We start from the raw sequence: 14,528 nt of genomic DNA, 5'->3' as shown, positions 1-14,528 counted from the left end.
TTGTTAAGAGGAAAACAAAGTCATTCAGAGTATTTTGATGTGAAATGTGCTATTCTTCTGCCAACCTTTTTGATCACAGTGGAGGTGATAGGAACCAGACATTCAAAGTATTGAAAGCTTCTAAATGCTCACAGAAGACTATTACATGGTACGGTGATGAATATGCTGATGCCTGAGACATTTTATGAGACTTCTGATAATGTTTTGGCCTGAAACAAATTTTTCACATCTGTTCATGGTTGAGAGGTTCATGCAGGGTGTTTTAAGCCAAAATGGTCCCTAAAGAAAATGTATTTTCTGATTTTCCTACACATTACATTATATCACATTTGAAAGGCCAGAAGGCATGTTGGTTCACTGGTGGTGAATTTATTTGCATTAGACACCATGACCTCTGTTTCTTTTTTTTTTTTTTTAACCTGTCATGTCTGGCAATTTTTGCAATCAGAATGGTAATCCGAATGTACTGATGTACCAAACATATTTGTTTTCACAAGAAAAGCTCTATAGGTTACTAAAGCCTATTCTTGTTAAAGTTTGTATTTTATTTGTTTGGCCAGGCCTGACAGGCAATAAAAAAGAGGACAGGAAAGAAAGAGAAGAAGGGAGGAAAAAAAAAAAATCAATCATAATAATGATAATTAAATAAATAAATAAAAAAAATAAAAGAAACAAAAAAGAAAGAAAGAGAAAAAACAAATAAAATAAGTAAATAAACAGACAATTAAATAAAAAAAAAATTAATTAAAAAAATAAATAAATAAAAAAATTTAAAAAAAGAAGGGGAGGGAAAAAACAATTATACAGATATACATACATATACATATTCACATATCTATACATATGCATATACATATATACACCCAGACATAATTCTACTATTTGCTGCTACATACATACACATGTTCACATATCCATACATATGCATATACACATATACACCCACACACCACACACAATTCTACTGTTTGCAGCAATGTGTATATGTGTGTATACGCGTCACGTGTCATGTGTCATGGAATGTGCTCAATAATGAGGGCAAGAAGCCGCAACCATGCCCCCGTGGTCCAGAGACAGATAGGGAAGGACCCGGGGGACCCGGACCATCCACAGCCCATTAGGAACTCAGGAGACCTGAGGCCACATGCTCTGACGGCCACCGCGCGCACACCCCAGAGGCCTCTGTTTCTTGTCATCACCACTTTGTAGGTTTCTTTACAAGGCACCTTTTCACATTAAACTACTATGAAAATTTAGATTTAGAAAATCTGGTGGAATTCCCTGTTAGGTAATCTGAAAATAGACGTACTTATGTGATGTCTGACAATATATGAACAAAAGTAGACAAAATTCAAGCTTTAGGGGGTTTAGGCAGTTTGCACAATCCTTAATGTTGATCAAGAACCTATTATTTGTTAGCTACCTTATGCTCATAGCTGCAGTGCAAAACTAGAAAAACAAACTTTAGACATTAAACATGTATTTGCTGATCAACTATATTTGGGGTATGGGGAAAATTGTGTTTGATTTCTGTCTCTATAAAATTAATAACTGTGCTGTCATTGTCTACTTGTGATCGACCTTTTCATCTAATTTAGATGGATTGTTTGGACAGCTCCTTACAGTTTCACAAGTTTTTGTGTGTGTTTACAGGGCGTGGGCAGAGACTGGGCGGAAGCTTTTAAGGGCTGCCTGCGGACACCTGTTAGACAAAGAGATGTTAATCCACAGGACAAAAAAGCAGGAGATTAGTCCTGCTTCTTCACAGAGTGAGCCTTTATACACACAAACTGATGACGAGCATGTGTCTGAAGAGCCAGTTCACGACTGCCTGCTTCTTTCTGAACAGGCCTCAGAGGATCATCATCTGCTGGGATGGACTTCATGCTCTCAACAGGCTGGAGGTTTTTAGGATTGTGTGTGTGCTGCCCCTCTGACTTCGTCACAACATCAATTGAGTCAGCTTTCTCTATGCCCGTCTGAGTCACCCATTTCAGGGTTGCCTAGTGACCGTGGCTGGGGAAAATGTTTCCTCTTGCGTAGTTGCTGATGCTTGGCACCAATATTTATTCAGCCTCTACTCTGACAAGGAAGGAGAAAATGATAGTTACAGTCTCTGATGATTGGACGAGAGCTGTTCCATTCATATATAAGAGCCACATTACCACATGATTCCGTACTTTCACCAGTTTTTTGTGATTTCTTAATCTAGTCCTTGGTGTTTAATGGAACGGATGCTGGCCCTACTCCAAGAAATTTAAAAGATTAGAATATACATGTAGGTCCACAGTGTAAACGATGTGTGAATAACACATCCCTTAGATTCATAAAAACTGCTTGCCTAAATAGTCTGACCAATGTATGTCAGCCAGTTAAAATGGGAAAACAGAGGCAGCAACTTTATGGCAGTGTTCTTTACTGAAGGAGTCACTGTAATATTGCAACAAGGTAAAATACATGCTGATGTGCCTGGTACAATTTTCCAAATGTCTGTGTTCGATCTACAAATGTTCACTGAATCGCTGTTTGCTTAGCGCTAACATACACTCTTAAAAGAGATGTTTTTCCAAGGTTTATTTAGTAAAGATAATGGCTATATGTAGACCCATTAACAGTGAAGGAACCCTTTGCATGATTAAAGGGTTATTTGCATGGTGAAATTGTTCTTCAGATTCATGGAGAATGTGCTGTAGATGGTTCTATATGGAACCTTTTTGTGGTCATGTCAAGTTTGTAACAATAGAAGAACCGTTTTTGGTGCTATATGGAATTCTTTTCAAAAAGGATCTATGTAGAACCATCTACAGCACATTCTTCATCAATCTGAAGAACATTTCACAATACAAAGAAGCATGCAAAGGGTTCAATGAGTGTTAATGGTCCTATGTAGAACTATTCTTTACTAAAGAACACTTGAATAACCATCTTTTCAATGTGTGTACTAGAACCCCATTTAGGTGCTAGCAGAAAATAAAGTAGTCCTTGCTAGAAAAAAACAGGATAGACCAGCATGCCTCATCACCAGCAAAACCAACATGTTGTGTTTTGGCTGTTGGTGACCATTCTGGGTGACCAGCTATACCAGCATCAGGCTGGTTTGTGCTGTTTTTTTCAGCAGTAATTTTTTATGGCCTGAACTGTAAACCTAGCTCTAGTCAAGGTTTGCCACTGGTTTTGACACTGAATGACATACTTATTCCACAGAAATGGACAAAAGTACATTACATAGCTAAAACAGTAGTAGCAGCAGTCTTGAAAGCTGAATTTTATCTGTACATTTTACAGATTTACATTTACATTATACTGCCCATTTTTAGATGTGTCAGAAACCACACAAGTAAGTGTAGAGAGTAAGAGTAGGTATGCCGCTTACACAATGCTAACAGCTTGTTTGCCACATTAGCTTCGGAGCTCCAGGCAAAATTAAAGAAGCAAACATTGGACAATAAATAGGCCTAACTTTTACTTTAAAGACAACATCATGCAAATGCACTATACTTCCACGCTAAATGAGACTCAATCTGTTTGCATCACAAATAAACACTGTAACCAATAAACACATAGTACATTTATTATCTGAGGCGTGAACATAAGCTTTGCTCTGATACATAGAGATTCAGCAAATTATCTGCAGTGTACTGCCTATGGGCTTTTAAATATTCTAAGCAGGTGTGTGGAAATGGGGACAGTGCATGTGTGTGTGCGTGTGTAAAAGAGAGAGAGAGAGAGAGAGAGAGAGAGAGAGAGACAGATGCTTTAATGATTCAAGTTGATGCATTTCACCATTATCTACCTTAGGCCAGCTGGCATAAAGGGCATCATTGTTTTCCTCCTATTTGGAAGCTTCTGGCTCATGGAAAAAGTGACTTATACCTCTCTTCCACGTTTTATGACGGTGCATGAGGCAGGCTTTAATGCGTTGGTTCCTGCCTGATCTCTTGTCCAATCAGAGCAGAGGAAAGGTGATGACATCAGAGACATTATGACATCAGCCAGAGGCACATGGATCATCCATTAATTCCTCTCAGATCAATGGACATAACAGACCAGCAGATGTTTCACATTTGTTCCAAACCAAGATTGCATTTTTTTTTGAGTTGACCACATGTCAGGTTACAGAGGTGGACAGCGTAGCCAAAAAAACATACTGAAGTAAAAGGATTGTTAATTCAATTAAATAATGACTCAAGCAGCAGTAAAAGGAGCTGAGCAAATAAATAACATGAGCAAGAGTTCATTAGTCTCCTCAATAAATGCAGTGGAACGTCTTTGTGCACTCAGCGTCCACTCTTTGTTGCGCAGTTCTTCAGCACAGCTGTCCAGGTGCTGAACCAAGTAAACAGAATAAAATGAATCCTAAAAAGAGCATTAGTAACTCAAGCTCAATGGCGAAAGTGTAGCCTTCTCTCCTCACATATACATGTGAGTAGAAGCAAAAGTATTTTCAATTGAAAATATTGAAGTTTAAAAGCATCAAAGTTTTGCTTCGGTACATATAACTGAGCAAATAAGTTACTACTCACTATCTACGAGGCAGGCATCGAGGCAGGCACAGTTGTTACTATATTCCTCATAGCTTTGTCAAGATTTGCTTTTGGTAAAAACTAACTTTTGGTAATTAAAGGGGAACTTAACCTATTTTTCAAAATTTCAACAGAATTCAGTTGTGATGCACAGAGTCATTCGGTGCAATTTGACATGAAATGCATCATTTTCGAGGATTCTTCACAGTGGTGATGACAGCAACCAGACAACCGAAGTTACTAAAATCTGATTTTGGCCTAAAACTTTTCCAAAAGCAATTCATGACAGACAGTTATATGTCGGGCACTGTACACAAAATAATACCCAGCGAAACATTTTAAGAAATGCACAGTGATCTCAGAACCATATCAGTATCAGCACATTTGCTTAAAAAACTAATATCAGCATCAGATGGATAGACCAATGTGACCTATATTTTAAATTTCTATTTGATGATGTATTTAAGTATTTCAATTCCCAGCCAGGCGACCAGGGTCCTTTCTGTGTGGAGTTTGCATGTTCTCCCAGTGTCTGCATCGGTTTCCTCCCACATTCCAAAGACATGCAGTCAGGCTAATTGAACATACTAAATTGCCCCTAGGTGTGTGTGTGTGTGAATGTATATGTCTGTCTGCCCTGTGATGGACTGGTGACTTGTGCAGGGTGTACCCACCCAGAAGGATAAGCGGCTTAGAGTGTACGTAATCTGTAATAAATTAATGGTAATCTGATTTGTGTGGAATACTAATCTAAGTGGATTTGTTCACAATTTCTACATTTAATATATTAGCTTTGGCTCACAATTCCTGTAACGGTGCATTCCAGTTTATTTTTTCAGATTTACAACTATCACCACCAAACAATACATTATTTTATATCAAAACACTCTAAATGACTAACATCTCAATGGCTGAATAACATTTTGAAAATTCCATGGAATTGCACTTTAAATATGGAGGCACGGTAAAGAGGCAGGGACATTTAAACAAGAGTCAGTTGGCTTTAAGGCACATTTGTTGCTTGTAAGTAAAAAGTCAGAGGGACTCTCTCAGGTGAACGCTGCAGGTGTAAGGCACAGTAGGAAGGACCAGTATTTGGTTAGCTATTTTTAGTCTTGCCCTTGAAGCAGGCCAGCTGTGGGCTTTTGCTCCTGATGGAGCTGAGACACCTAATATTTGTTTATGTGCTTTTTCCTAATTGAATTACTGAATGTTTGCTTGATGCTTTATCCCTGTCCCTGAGGTGGACACATGCCATTTCTACGCAGCACTTACATACTCACCGATGTTGTAAAGTAATGTGTGAAGTGACAAAGTTTCACAAATATCACGAGTGGCACCTGAAACTTAACTCCTGCAAACAGAACATGCAAATGAAACAGTTATCGTTGAGTAACTGCTCTCTATTCTCAGATTGTGAACTGCAGAAAGTTTAATATGCAAATAGTCTGCACTTCGGTGACTAGAAGGAAAGATACACATGTTCTCCTACATTTACATGTGTGTGTACAACTGTGACCAATGAATGAACTCTCCATGAATCTACCACTCTTTAAGCACTTCCAGCTTTCTATATCAGTAGCACTGGCACAGCGAATAAACCGTGTGCTTGCATAAGAAATGTTTCCATAGGCTCAGCAGCCAGCCTGGGCTAGATTAAAAAGTACAGGCTAAGACTAAGCAAGCCTGGCACCAGTGTGAATGTCCAAACTGCACACACCAAGGACATCGGTGTGAGTAGAGGTGGAGCTGCTGATAGCCCCTGAGAGCTCTGCAGGTGTGAGCTGCACTTTACTGCCTGCAAACATCTTTGAAACTACAATAACATTTCTCATGTTACACCTATGTTTCCTATGTCACACAGATTTATACCAGGGGTGCAAATCTCAGGCCTCACAATGAAACAATTTAATTGCAGTTCTTTAGGAAACAATTAACTTAATCATGAAATCTCACACTTCACCAAGAATTTATTTTCCCTTGGAAAATGTATACCAGGGAAGTTAATTTGGGTCAAAAAATCTAGTCAAAATGGCCATTGAGCACATTATTAAATTTTCAGGAGATATCCCTGATTCACTAATCCACTTGCGTGAGCAAGAGGAAAGTCAAAAGAAAAGAAGTCTGAAAACAGGAGTTTGCAAAACTGGAGCTAAAGTAACAACTATGCAAGGCCTGATAGAGCAGCAAAACTGCCACATTAGATAAACTTTCACCTTTATGAGAGAGAAATCAAGCTCCACTCTTGATTCTGATCTAAATAAAAATCCACAGGTGTTTCTGTCCATCCTTCCATGGTGACCACTCAACATTATGAGTATGAAAGGATAGCTGTCAAGAAGCTGTTACTGAGAAAAGGAAATAGAAAAATTTGCAAATCAGAATAGAAGCTGCTGATGTTCTCAGAACAATGAACTGACCACCCCAGAGTTCAGGCCTCAACATCACTGAATGAGTTTGGAGCCAACCAACGTCTAAAACTGAATTTTGTAAGTGTGAAAAAAGTATTCCTGCAAATTTCTTTGAAAAACTGAAAGCAAATCTCCTAAAAAGAATAGAAGCTGTAATAAAGGCAAAGAGTGGATGCACTAAATATGAAGTAATGATGCTATATTTAGTTACTGAGGTTTCTGTGTAATTTTCTGCTCTTTTCTTGATGCTGAAAAATGAATAATTGAAAAAATGAATAATTAATAAATGATTTGACTGGAAAGTGAATAAGGAAAGGGTGATCTCTGACCTTACAGTACTGCACAGTACTGTAGATATATACCCTGCTAAAAAAAATTAAGGGAACACTCAAATAACATCCTAGATCTGAATGAATGAAATATTCTCATTGAATACTTTGTTCTGTACAGTTGTTCTGTAAAGTTGAATGTGCTGACAACAAAATCACACAAAAATCATCAATGGAAATCAAATTTATTAACCAATGGAGGCCTGGATTTGGAGTCACACACACAAAATTAAAATGGAAAAACACACTACAGGCTGATCCAACTTTGATATAATGTCCTTAAAACAAGTGAAAATGAGGCTCAGTATTGTGTGTGTGGCTTCCACGTGCCTGTATGGCCTCCCTACAACGCCTGGGCATGCTCCTGATGAGGTGGCAGATGGTCTCCTGAGGGATCTCCTCCCAGACCTGGACTAAAGCATCCGCCAACTCCTGGACAGTCTGTGGTGCAACGTGGCGTTGGTGGATGGAGCGAGACATGATGTCCCAAATGTGCTCAATCGGATTCAGGTCTGGGGAACGGGATGGCCAGTCCATAGCTTCAATGCCTTCATCTTGCAGGAACTACTGACACACTCCAGCCACATGAGGTCTAGCATTGTCCTGCATTAGGAGGAACCCAGGGCCAACCGCACCAGCATATGGTCTCACAAGGTGTCTGGGGATCTCATCTCGCTACCTAATGGCAGTCAGGCTACCTCTGGCGAGCACATGGATGCTGTGCGGCCCTCCAAAGAAATGCCACCCCACAGCATTACTGACCCACTGCCAAACCGGTCGTGCTAAAGGATGTCGCAGGCAGCAGATCGCTCTCCACGGCGTCTCCAGTCACATGTGTTCAGTGTGAACCTGCTTTCATCTGTGAAGAGCACAGGGTGCCAGTGGTGAATTTGCCAATCCTGGTGTTCTCTGGCAAATGCCAAGCGTCCTGCACAGTGTTGGGCTGTGAGCACAAACCCCATTTGTGGATGTCGGGCCCTCATACCATCCTCATGGAGTCAGTTTCTAACTGTTTGTGCAGACACATGCACATTTGTGGCCTGCTGGAGGTCATTTTGCAGGGCTCTGGCAGTGCTCCTCCTGTTCCTCCTTGTACAAAGGCGGAGGTAGCGGTCCTGCTGCTAGGTTGTTGCCCTCCTATGGCCTCCTCCACGTCTCCTGATGTACTGGCCTGTCTCCTGGTAGCACCTCCAGTCTCTGGACACTACGCTGACAGACACAGCAAACCTTCTTGCCACAGCTCGCATTGATGTGCCATCCTGGATGAGCTGCGCTACCTGAGCCACTTGTGTGGGTTGAAGAGTCTGTCTCATGCTACCACGAGTGTGAAAGCACCACCAACATTCAAAAGTGACCAAAACATAGGTACTGAGAAGTGGTCTGTGGTCCCCACCTGCAGAACCACTACTTTATTGAGTGTGTATTGCTAATTGTCAATAATTTCCACCTGTTGTCTAGACCTGTTGTCTATATATATATATGAACTTTACTGTTCCCCAATGAGAAAAGGATAATAACAATTCATTCTCACAACCCAAGCCTGATGCAGATGTGTTAAAATAATGATTATGATCATAATAGAACTGACTGCCTTTTAATGCATTCTTGAGGACAGATTATTACAAAAAAGACAAAAGCAATTAACATCACTTTATGACAGTGCACATGCAGATGCTAACTGTAAACTCTGGGCAACTTTTCATTCTACAGTGGTGAAGATGGCTTTCAACTGATACCACTGCAATGGAATGCTAGAGTTGATGTATTACAGATCAGACTGGCCTCCACAGAGGATCACCGCAGCATTTAAGCTTCAGTTTTGGAGCCTCACACGCTGACCACCTGACCTCACATCAGACATCCCTTTACTTTTGTCTGTTCCATAAATTACAGTTTTCATCTGCCCCAATGAAAAACAGCAGCAGCTTTAGTGTTCGCACTTATGACCTTTAAGCTGACCTCTTCACTCTGAAAGGACGTTCATGCACATCAGAAAAGTTCATCAAATTAAAGGGCATTTTGAATCAAGACTGAGCTGGGAATGCCTGTTTACTCCTATCACTACCTTAACATTATGCACACATGTCTTGTAGGCAAACTTATCTGTTGATTTATCACAAAGTTTATTAACAGGGTGGCTCCCTTATTTCCAGTTTTACAAGCTTTCCCAGAGCAAATGTGGGGGGGGAGTAAAAGGCTCAATAACGTGCTGCTGAAATACACTTATAAGATGGCAAGCTTTTCATGTGCGGCCCATTTGACAGGCAAAGTTCTAGGCAAATTTGATAACGTTTGATAAATGTGATGGGTACTATAATTGTACACTCTTAAAAAAAGGTTTATCAGTGGTTCTCGAGTAAAGACAATGGCTCTACAATGAACAATGAACACTCAATGAATCCGTTTGCAAGAATAAATGGTTCTTTGTGCAGCGGAATGGTTCTTTAGGTTGATGAAGAGTGTGTGGTATATGGTTCTATATATCTTTTATGTAAACCCTTTATACCCTCTATATACCCTTTTTGAAAATGGTTCTATGTAGCACCAAAATGGTCCTGCTATTTTTACAAGCTTGACATTGTAACAATAGCAGAACCCTTTTCAAAATGGCTCGATATAGAACCACGTTTAACACGTCAATCTGAAGAACCGTTTCACCTTGCAAATAGTGTTCATGGTTCTATATAGAACCATTATGTCATTATAAACAAATAATCCAAATCATAAAGAGGTCTCTTTAAAACCGCAATGTGCAAAAAAATGTCCATTTTCCACGCTGAAGTGCCACAAAATGTTAATGATACGAAGCAAAACTCTTACGCGGGATTTTTTCTCCACCCGAGTTTAGAAACGCCCCGCCTTCCTGGGATACGATTGGGTGTATTTCATTCTCAGAAAGACGTTCGTCGTTCTAGAACACTTTTCTGGCGAACCCCGCCTCGAATATGAGCCAATTCCAGCACGGGGAGGCGGGGCTTGCCGGAATACAGGTGGGGATAAGCCAGCGCTCCGGAGTTCTGAGTCGTCATTTGATTGGCGGAACGAACGCTACGTGGACATAAGCTGCAACAGGTAGCGCACATGTGACCGTTAGCGTTTCATTCTGAGGAAAACAGCCACTGTCGAGAAAGCTGTGGTGAACGCTGAGGAGTAACTGTTTATTGCTCTCCCTTAAGTTCCGTTCATTTGCACTGGTGACTTTTTGAAGCGTTTTTTTCAGCAGTTCAGGTTGACGGTAAGGCATCCCTTTTCATCTTTCATTTCCACGTCCTCACTTGATCAGTGGGGAAAACGCGTATTCACAGTGCAGCTGACTTGTACCTTGAATTGCATCTGTGCTGTTCAACAAAAGCAGCCTAGTTCAGACGCTTATGGATGAATCTTATGTTAATGAATCATTAGAGTAGAACAAATTGTGAAATCTGTCATCTCAAGGAGGCAACATCGGAACTGACGAGGGCTTGAGGTTTATCAGCCCACAGTGTTTTGTAGCAATATCCTTTTTTTTTTTTTTATATAAATAAAAAGGCACAAGGCCTGTAAAAGTGCTTCTTGAATCAGCTACTAATAAGAACAGACTGTAATGAAGGTTGAGGTTGATTTGATGCCTATTGCATAGTTCCCAGTTTGTTAAACATTTTTGATCATTTACACCTGATTAAGCATTCAGCAGTGTTTTGGTCCCTCCCATATAAGTCTGTGAGTCAGCTTACTAAATTCTGACTGACTTGACTGTTTATCATCCACATCAGGGCCTGGGTGATTCAGGCATGAAGTCCAAAGGGAAGGGGTCAAAGAGGACCAGACGCTCCTGGTCAGAGCAAGAGCACTCTGACTTTCAGCTGGAGACGGAGCCAGGCTCTAGTGAACAGGAGGGCTCAGAGGCCTCTCTGCAGCTGGGGGGGACATGGAAGGCCCTGAAGGCAGAGGGCAGCACCAGGTTGGCCGCAAGGCGCCGCCGCCGCCAGCACAGTAGTGCCAAGGAGCGCAATGTACGCAGGCTGGAGAGTAATGAAAGAGAGCGCCAGAGGATGCACAAACTCAACAATGCCTTCCAGGCCCTGCAGGAGGCCATCCCACACGTCAAAATGGATAAAAAGCTCTCCAAGATCGAGACTCTAACCCTGGCCAAGAATTACATCAAGGCCTTGACCGCCATCATCCTTGGCATGTCTGGCGCCTGCCTGCCCCATGAAGGGACCCAGCCAGAAGAGAGCCCGGTTAAGCTTCTACAGCGCTACCAGCAGCACCTGGAGGACGACAAGATAGGCCATGACGACCTTTCCAAGTACCTGGACCAAATCCACAGCTTCAGACACAGTAGCTAACACAGACTCTGGCCACTGCAATGTCCAGCCCCAGTGACTCAGTAAAGACTCGAGAGACTGCTTTTCACAGCCTGGAGAGCACATTGTAGAAAAGAACATTTGGTGCTGCCAGTGTGAAGCCCTAAGACTGAATGATATAGATATAAGATACAGATATAACCCTAAGATGAGCTCTCCATGGAGACACATACTCATATTAACGGTGTGTTCGGATGGTTCTCACAAACACATGAACTTCCAAGTTTACCACAAGAATGTTGCATTAAAACGGCTGACAAAGCCTTTAATACGTGGTGAACTCCAGTCGTTATGTTCCCTGATACCCTCTGAAAGTAGTAAGGAAAGCTGGCAAAGCAAGTGAATGGTAAACACATTAATGACATGAAGTTCTGTGCCATTGTGTGTTTAAATGATTGTAATGAAAACAAACACACCAGTAAACAAATCACAAGCAACAGTGAGCAGCGTAGTCAGTCTATCATAGGAGATGTATGCATTGTTCACGAGTAAAACAGTAGCATGACCGTTTCCTGACTTTACAAGAACCATCTGAACACACCATAAAAGTGGAAATTTGGTCTGTGGTTATTTTATGTTAAATATCATGCTGAATTGTTTTCATTCATCATTTTCTTGTGCCAGAATGAAACAAAACACACACACACACACACACACACACACACACACACACACACCCCCCAGCCCATTAGCCAGTAACATGAAGAAGAACATCCTGTGGAACTGGAATACTTCAGTAATGACTGTAAATTACAAGGACTGAAAAGCAAACATAAATGAATGTTATTATTTATAGTCACATTTATTGAAAGGGCACAGGCCATGCATACATCAACACTGAGGTGTTTTAATGTACCTAACAATAACAGCAGCTTTTTACAGCTGGATTATGGAAGTTAAAAACATGGGAAGCCTTTCCTTTTTAAAACCTTTAACACACACATTTCAGTACGGAATGTATACAGAAATATGGTGCAAACTATACACACCTTACTTTCACATTGACATTTGCCAGTTACAACAATTTATATTACAGTTACAGTTTTTTTCTCCTTTTCTTTTGTGTACCTACATATTTATGATAAAGCCTTTTCATTCATATTTACAGCTTAACCTTAAATAATGCCCTAAAATCAATATTCATAATTGACATTTCACTTTGACATGTCACATTATGCCAACATAAAAATCTACCTAAAATGAATCGTACAGTAGCACTTACCATAATACAACTTTAAAAGATGAAAAATAAATCCTGCGCAAACTCTCATCTGTGCTACCTTTGAGTTTATAAGTGATGATGTAGTTGGATAAAATGTACACTGGGAGTTTGAAGAAGACTATGATACCTGAGAAAAGAAACACTGCTCTATCGGTGTCTAAATGCTGAGTATTGCACATGTACTGGAGAGCAACACGATAGAAAGCTTGTAATGGTCAGCTGAAATATACCGATTTTCCATATAGTCAGCCTACAAAAGATTACCCAACACTCCTGAAGACTGAATGTCTTCATAAGTCCCTTTTTAGTGCTCAATGCGGAATATGAGCTAACAATCAGCTACCAGCCTTCAACAGAAGTGCATAAAATAATTCCAATCTATAGGAGTTTCTCAGTGCTCTTTGTGCTAGTTCATTTCTGTCTGTTTAAATGGTCGTGTCAGTGAAGTCTGTAAACAGGCGTGATACTCTGTTTTGTTCATGGTGTTTAGGAGCTGAATGTGTGTAGAGTACCTTGTCTAGCGTATATTAAGTCCGGTCTATATGTTCTGAATACACTACTTGTATTCTTTGCCCCTGAAATCAAATAAAGAAACAACATCAAGGAAAAAAAAATCTCACATAAGTACAGTCAATGACAATGAATAAATAAAAATTAATAACTTCTATACAAAAATACTATGTAAAAACATAATGAAAGACACAATGAGTCTGTTTCCTAGACAGGGATTAAGCCTTGACCTGTACAACATTTTCCATTTGGAATGTTGGAACCTTATTTAAATATTTTCAGGATTAACCTCTGACAGTGCGAGACTTTACTCTCAGACTGAGTTTAGGGAAATGCTAGAAGACAGAAAAAACAAAGCTGGAAGTTTACAGGCTAAACATCAGCTGGAGTGGATATTTCTCCATACATTAGCTACAGAGCTGAAAGGGTGGGTTGTGAGCTTCAGTGCTACAGTGTACAGAGGATATGGATGAAGGGAAGTGTTGTTAACATCCTACAGCATTGCCGTTCATTTCAGACGGCTCTCTGCTCAGCAGCGGGCTGCGTGGTGCTGTGCCGCTGTTGCTGTTGTCGGTCAGTGATGGCATGCGGATACGGGGAGCCTCCATGGCGTTTCCTCGCACTGTGATGTGGTCCCAGCCTCCCTGTGTTCAGAGACAGAGGAAGGAACCCCGTTTTTCAAAGAGAAATGATTATAAGCCATTTTCCTCAGTTTCATCCAAAACCACAATCATAATTGGTTAACCGGGACATTTTTTGTGTCTGAAATTTACTTCTTTAGGTAAGTAGTTAAGTAACCCAACAGACTTGTCCTACAGTCAGAAACCACATGGACACGTATCTATAAAAAATGGACAAGAGTACATTGCATAGCTAAAAGCAGCAGCAGTAGCAGCAGCAGCAATCTCAAAGCCTAAATGTTGTCAAACATTGTACGGCAAAAAGTATGTGGACACCTGACTATCACACCTATATGAGCTTTTTGAACATCACTTTCCAAAACCATGAGCATTAATATGGAGCTGCCACAAAGTTCTTCTTCTTCTTCTTTCGGCTGCTCCCTTTAGGGGTCATCTGCCTCCATCTTGCCCTATCTACTGCCTCCTCTACTTTCACACCAACAATGTGCAATGTCCACCTTCACTACATCCATATACCTCTGAGGTCTACCTCTTCTCCTTCTACCC

General features: G+C 40.7%; 2 protein-coding genes across 3 annotated transcripts in view; one reads left to right on the top strand and one right to left on the bottom strand.

The window, feature by feature from the left end:
* The first annotated feature begins 10,316 nt into the window (after positions 1-10,316).
* Positions 10,317-12,786, top strand: bhlha15 (basic helix-loop-helix family, member a15). Its single transcript, XM_017705461.2, has 2 exons — positions 10,317-10,498; positions 11,016-12,786. Exon 2 carries the CDS (start codon positions 11,034-11,036, stop codon positions 11,589-11,591), a length of 558 nt encoding a protein of 185 aa, XP_017560950.1. The 5' UTR covers positions 10,317-10,498; positions 11,016-11,033; the 3' UTR covers positions 11,592-12,786.
* tecpr1a (tectonin beta-propeller repeat containing 1a) overlaps positions 12,387-14,528 on the bottom strand; it is a 30,821-nt gene continuing 28,679 nt past the window's right edge. The window contains exon 24 of one of the 2 annotated variants that reach the window (XM_037544168.1): positions 12,387-13,985. In XM_037544168.1, coding sequence (XP_037400065.1) covers positions 13,827-13,985 — 159 coding nt within the window. In that variant the 3' untranslated portion in view covers positions 12,387-13,826. The remainder of the gene's footprint in view (positions 13,986-14,528) is intronic. The other variant, XM_017705551.2, reaches the window with a different exon arrangement.

The sequence above is a fragment of the Pygocentrus nattereri genome, chromosome 13, assembly GCF_015220715.1.
Source record: "Pygocentrus nattereri isolate fPygNat1 chromosome 13, fPygNat1.pri, whole genome shotgun sequence".
Classification (NCBI taxonomy): domain Eukaryota; kingdom Metazoa; phylum Chordata; class Actinopteri; order Characiformes; family Serrasalmidae; genus Pygocentrus; species Pygocentrus nattereri.
Note: the sequence above shows the minus strand (reverse complement) of the source record. Positions and strands in the feature narration are given on the sequence as shown.

Excerpts from the sequence above, each read along its gene's own strand:
- bhlha15 (XM_017705461.2), top strand. The coding sequence starts at position 11,034 with ATGAAGTCCAAAGGGAAGGGGTCAAAGAGGACCAGACGCTCCTGGTCA.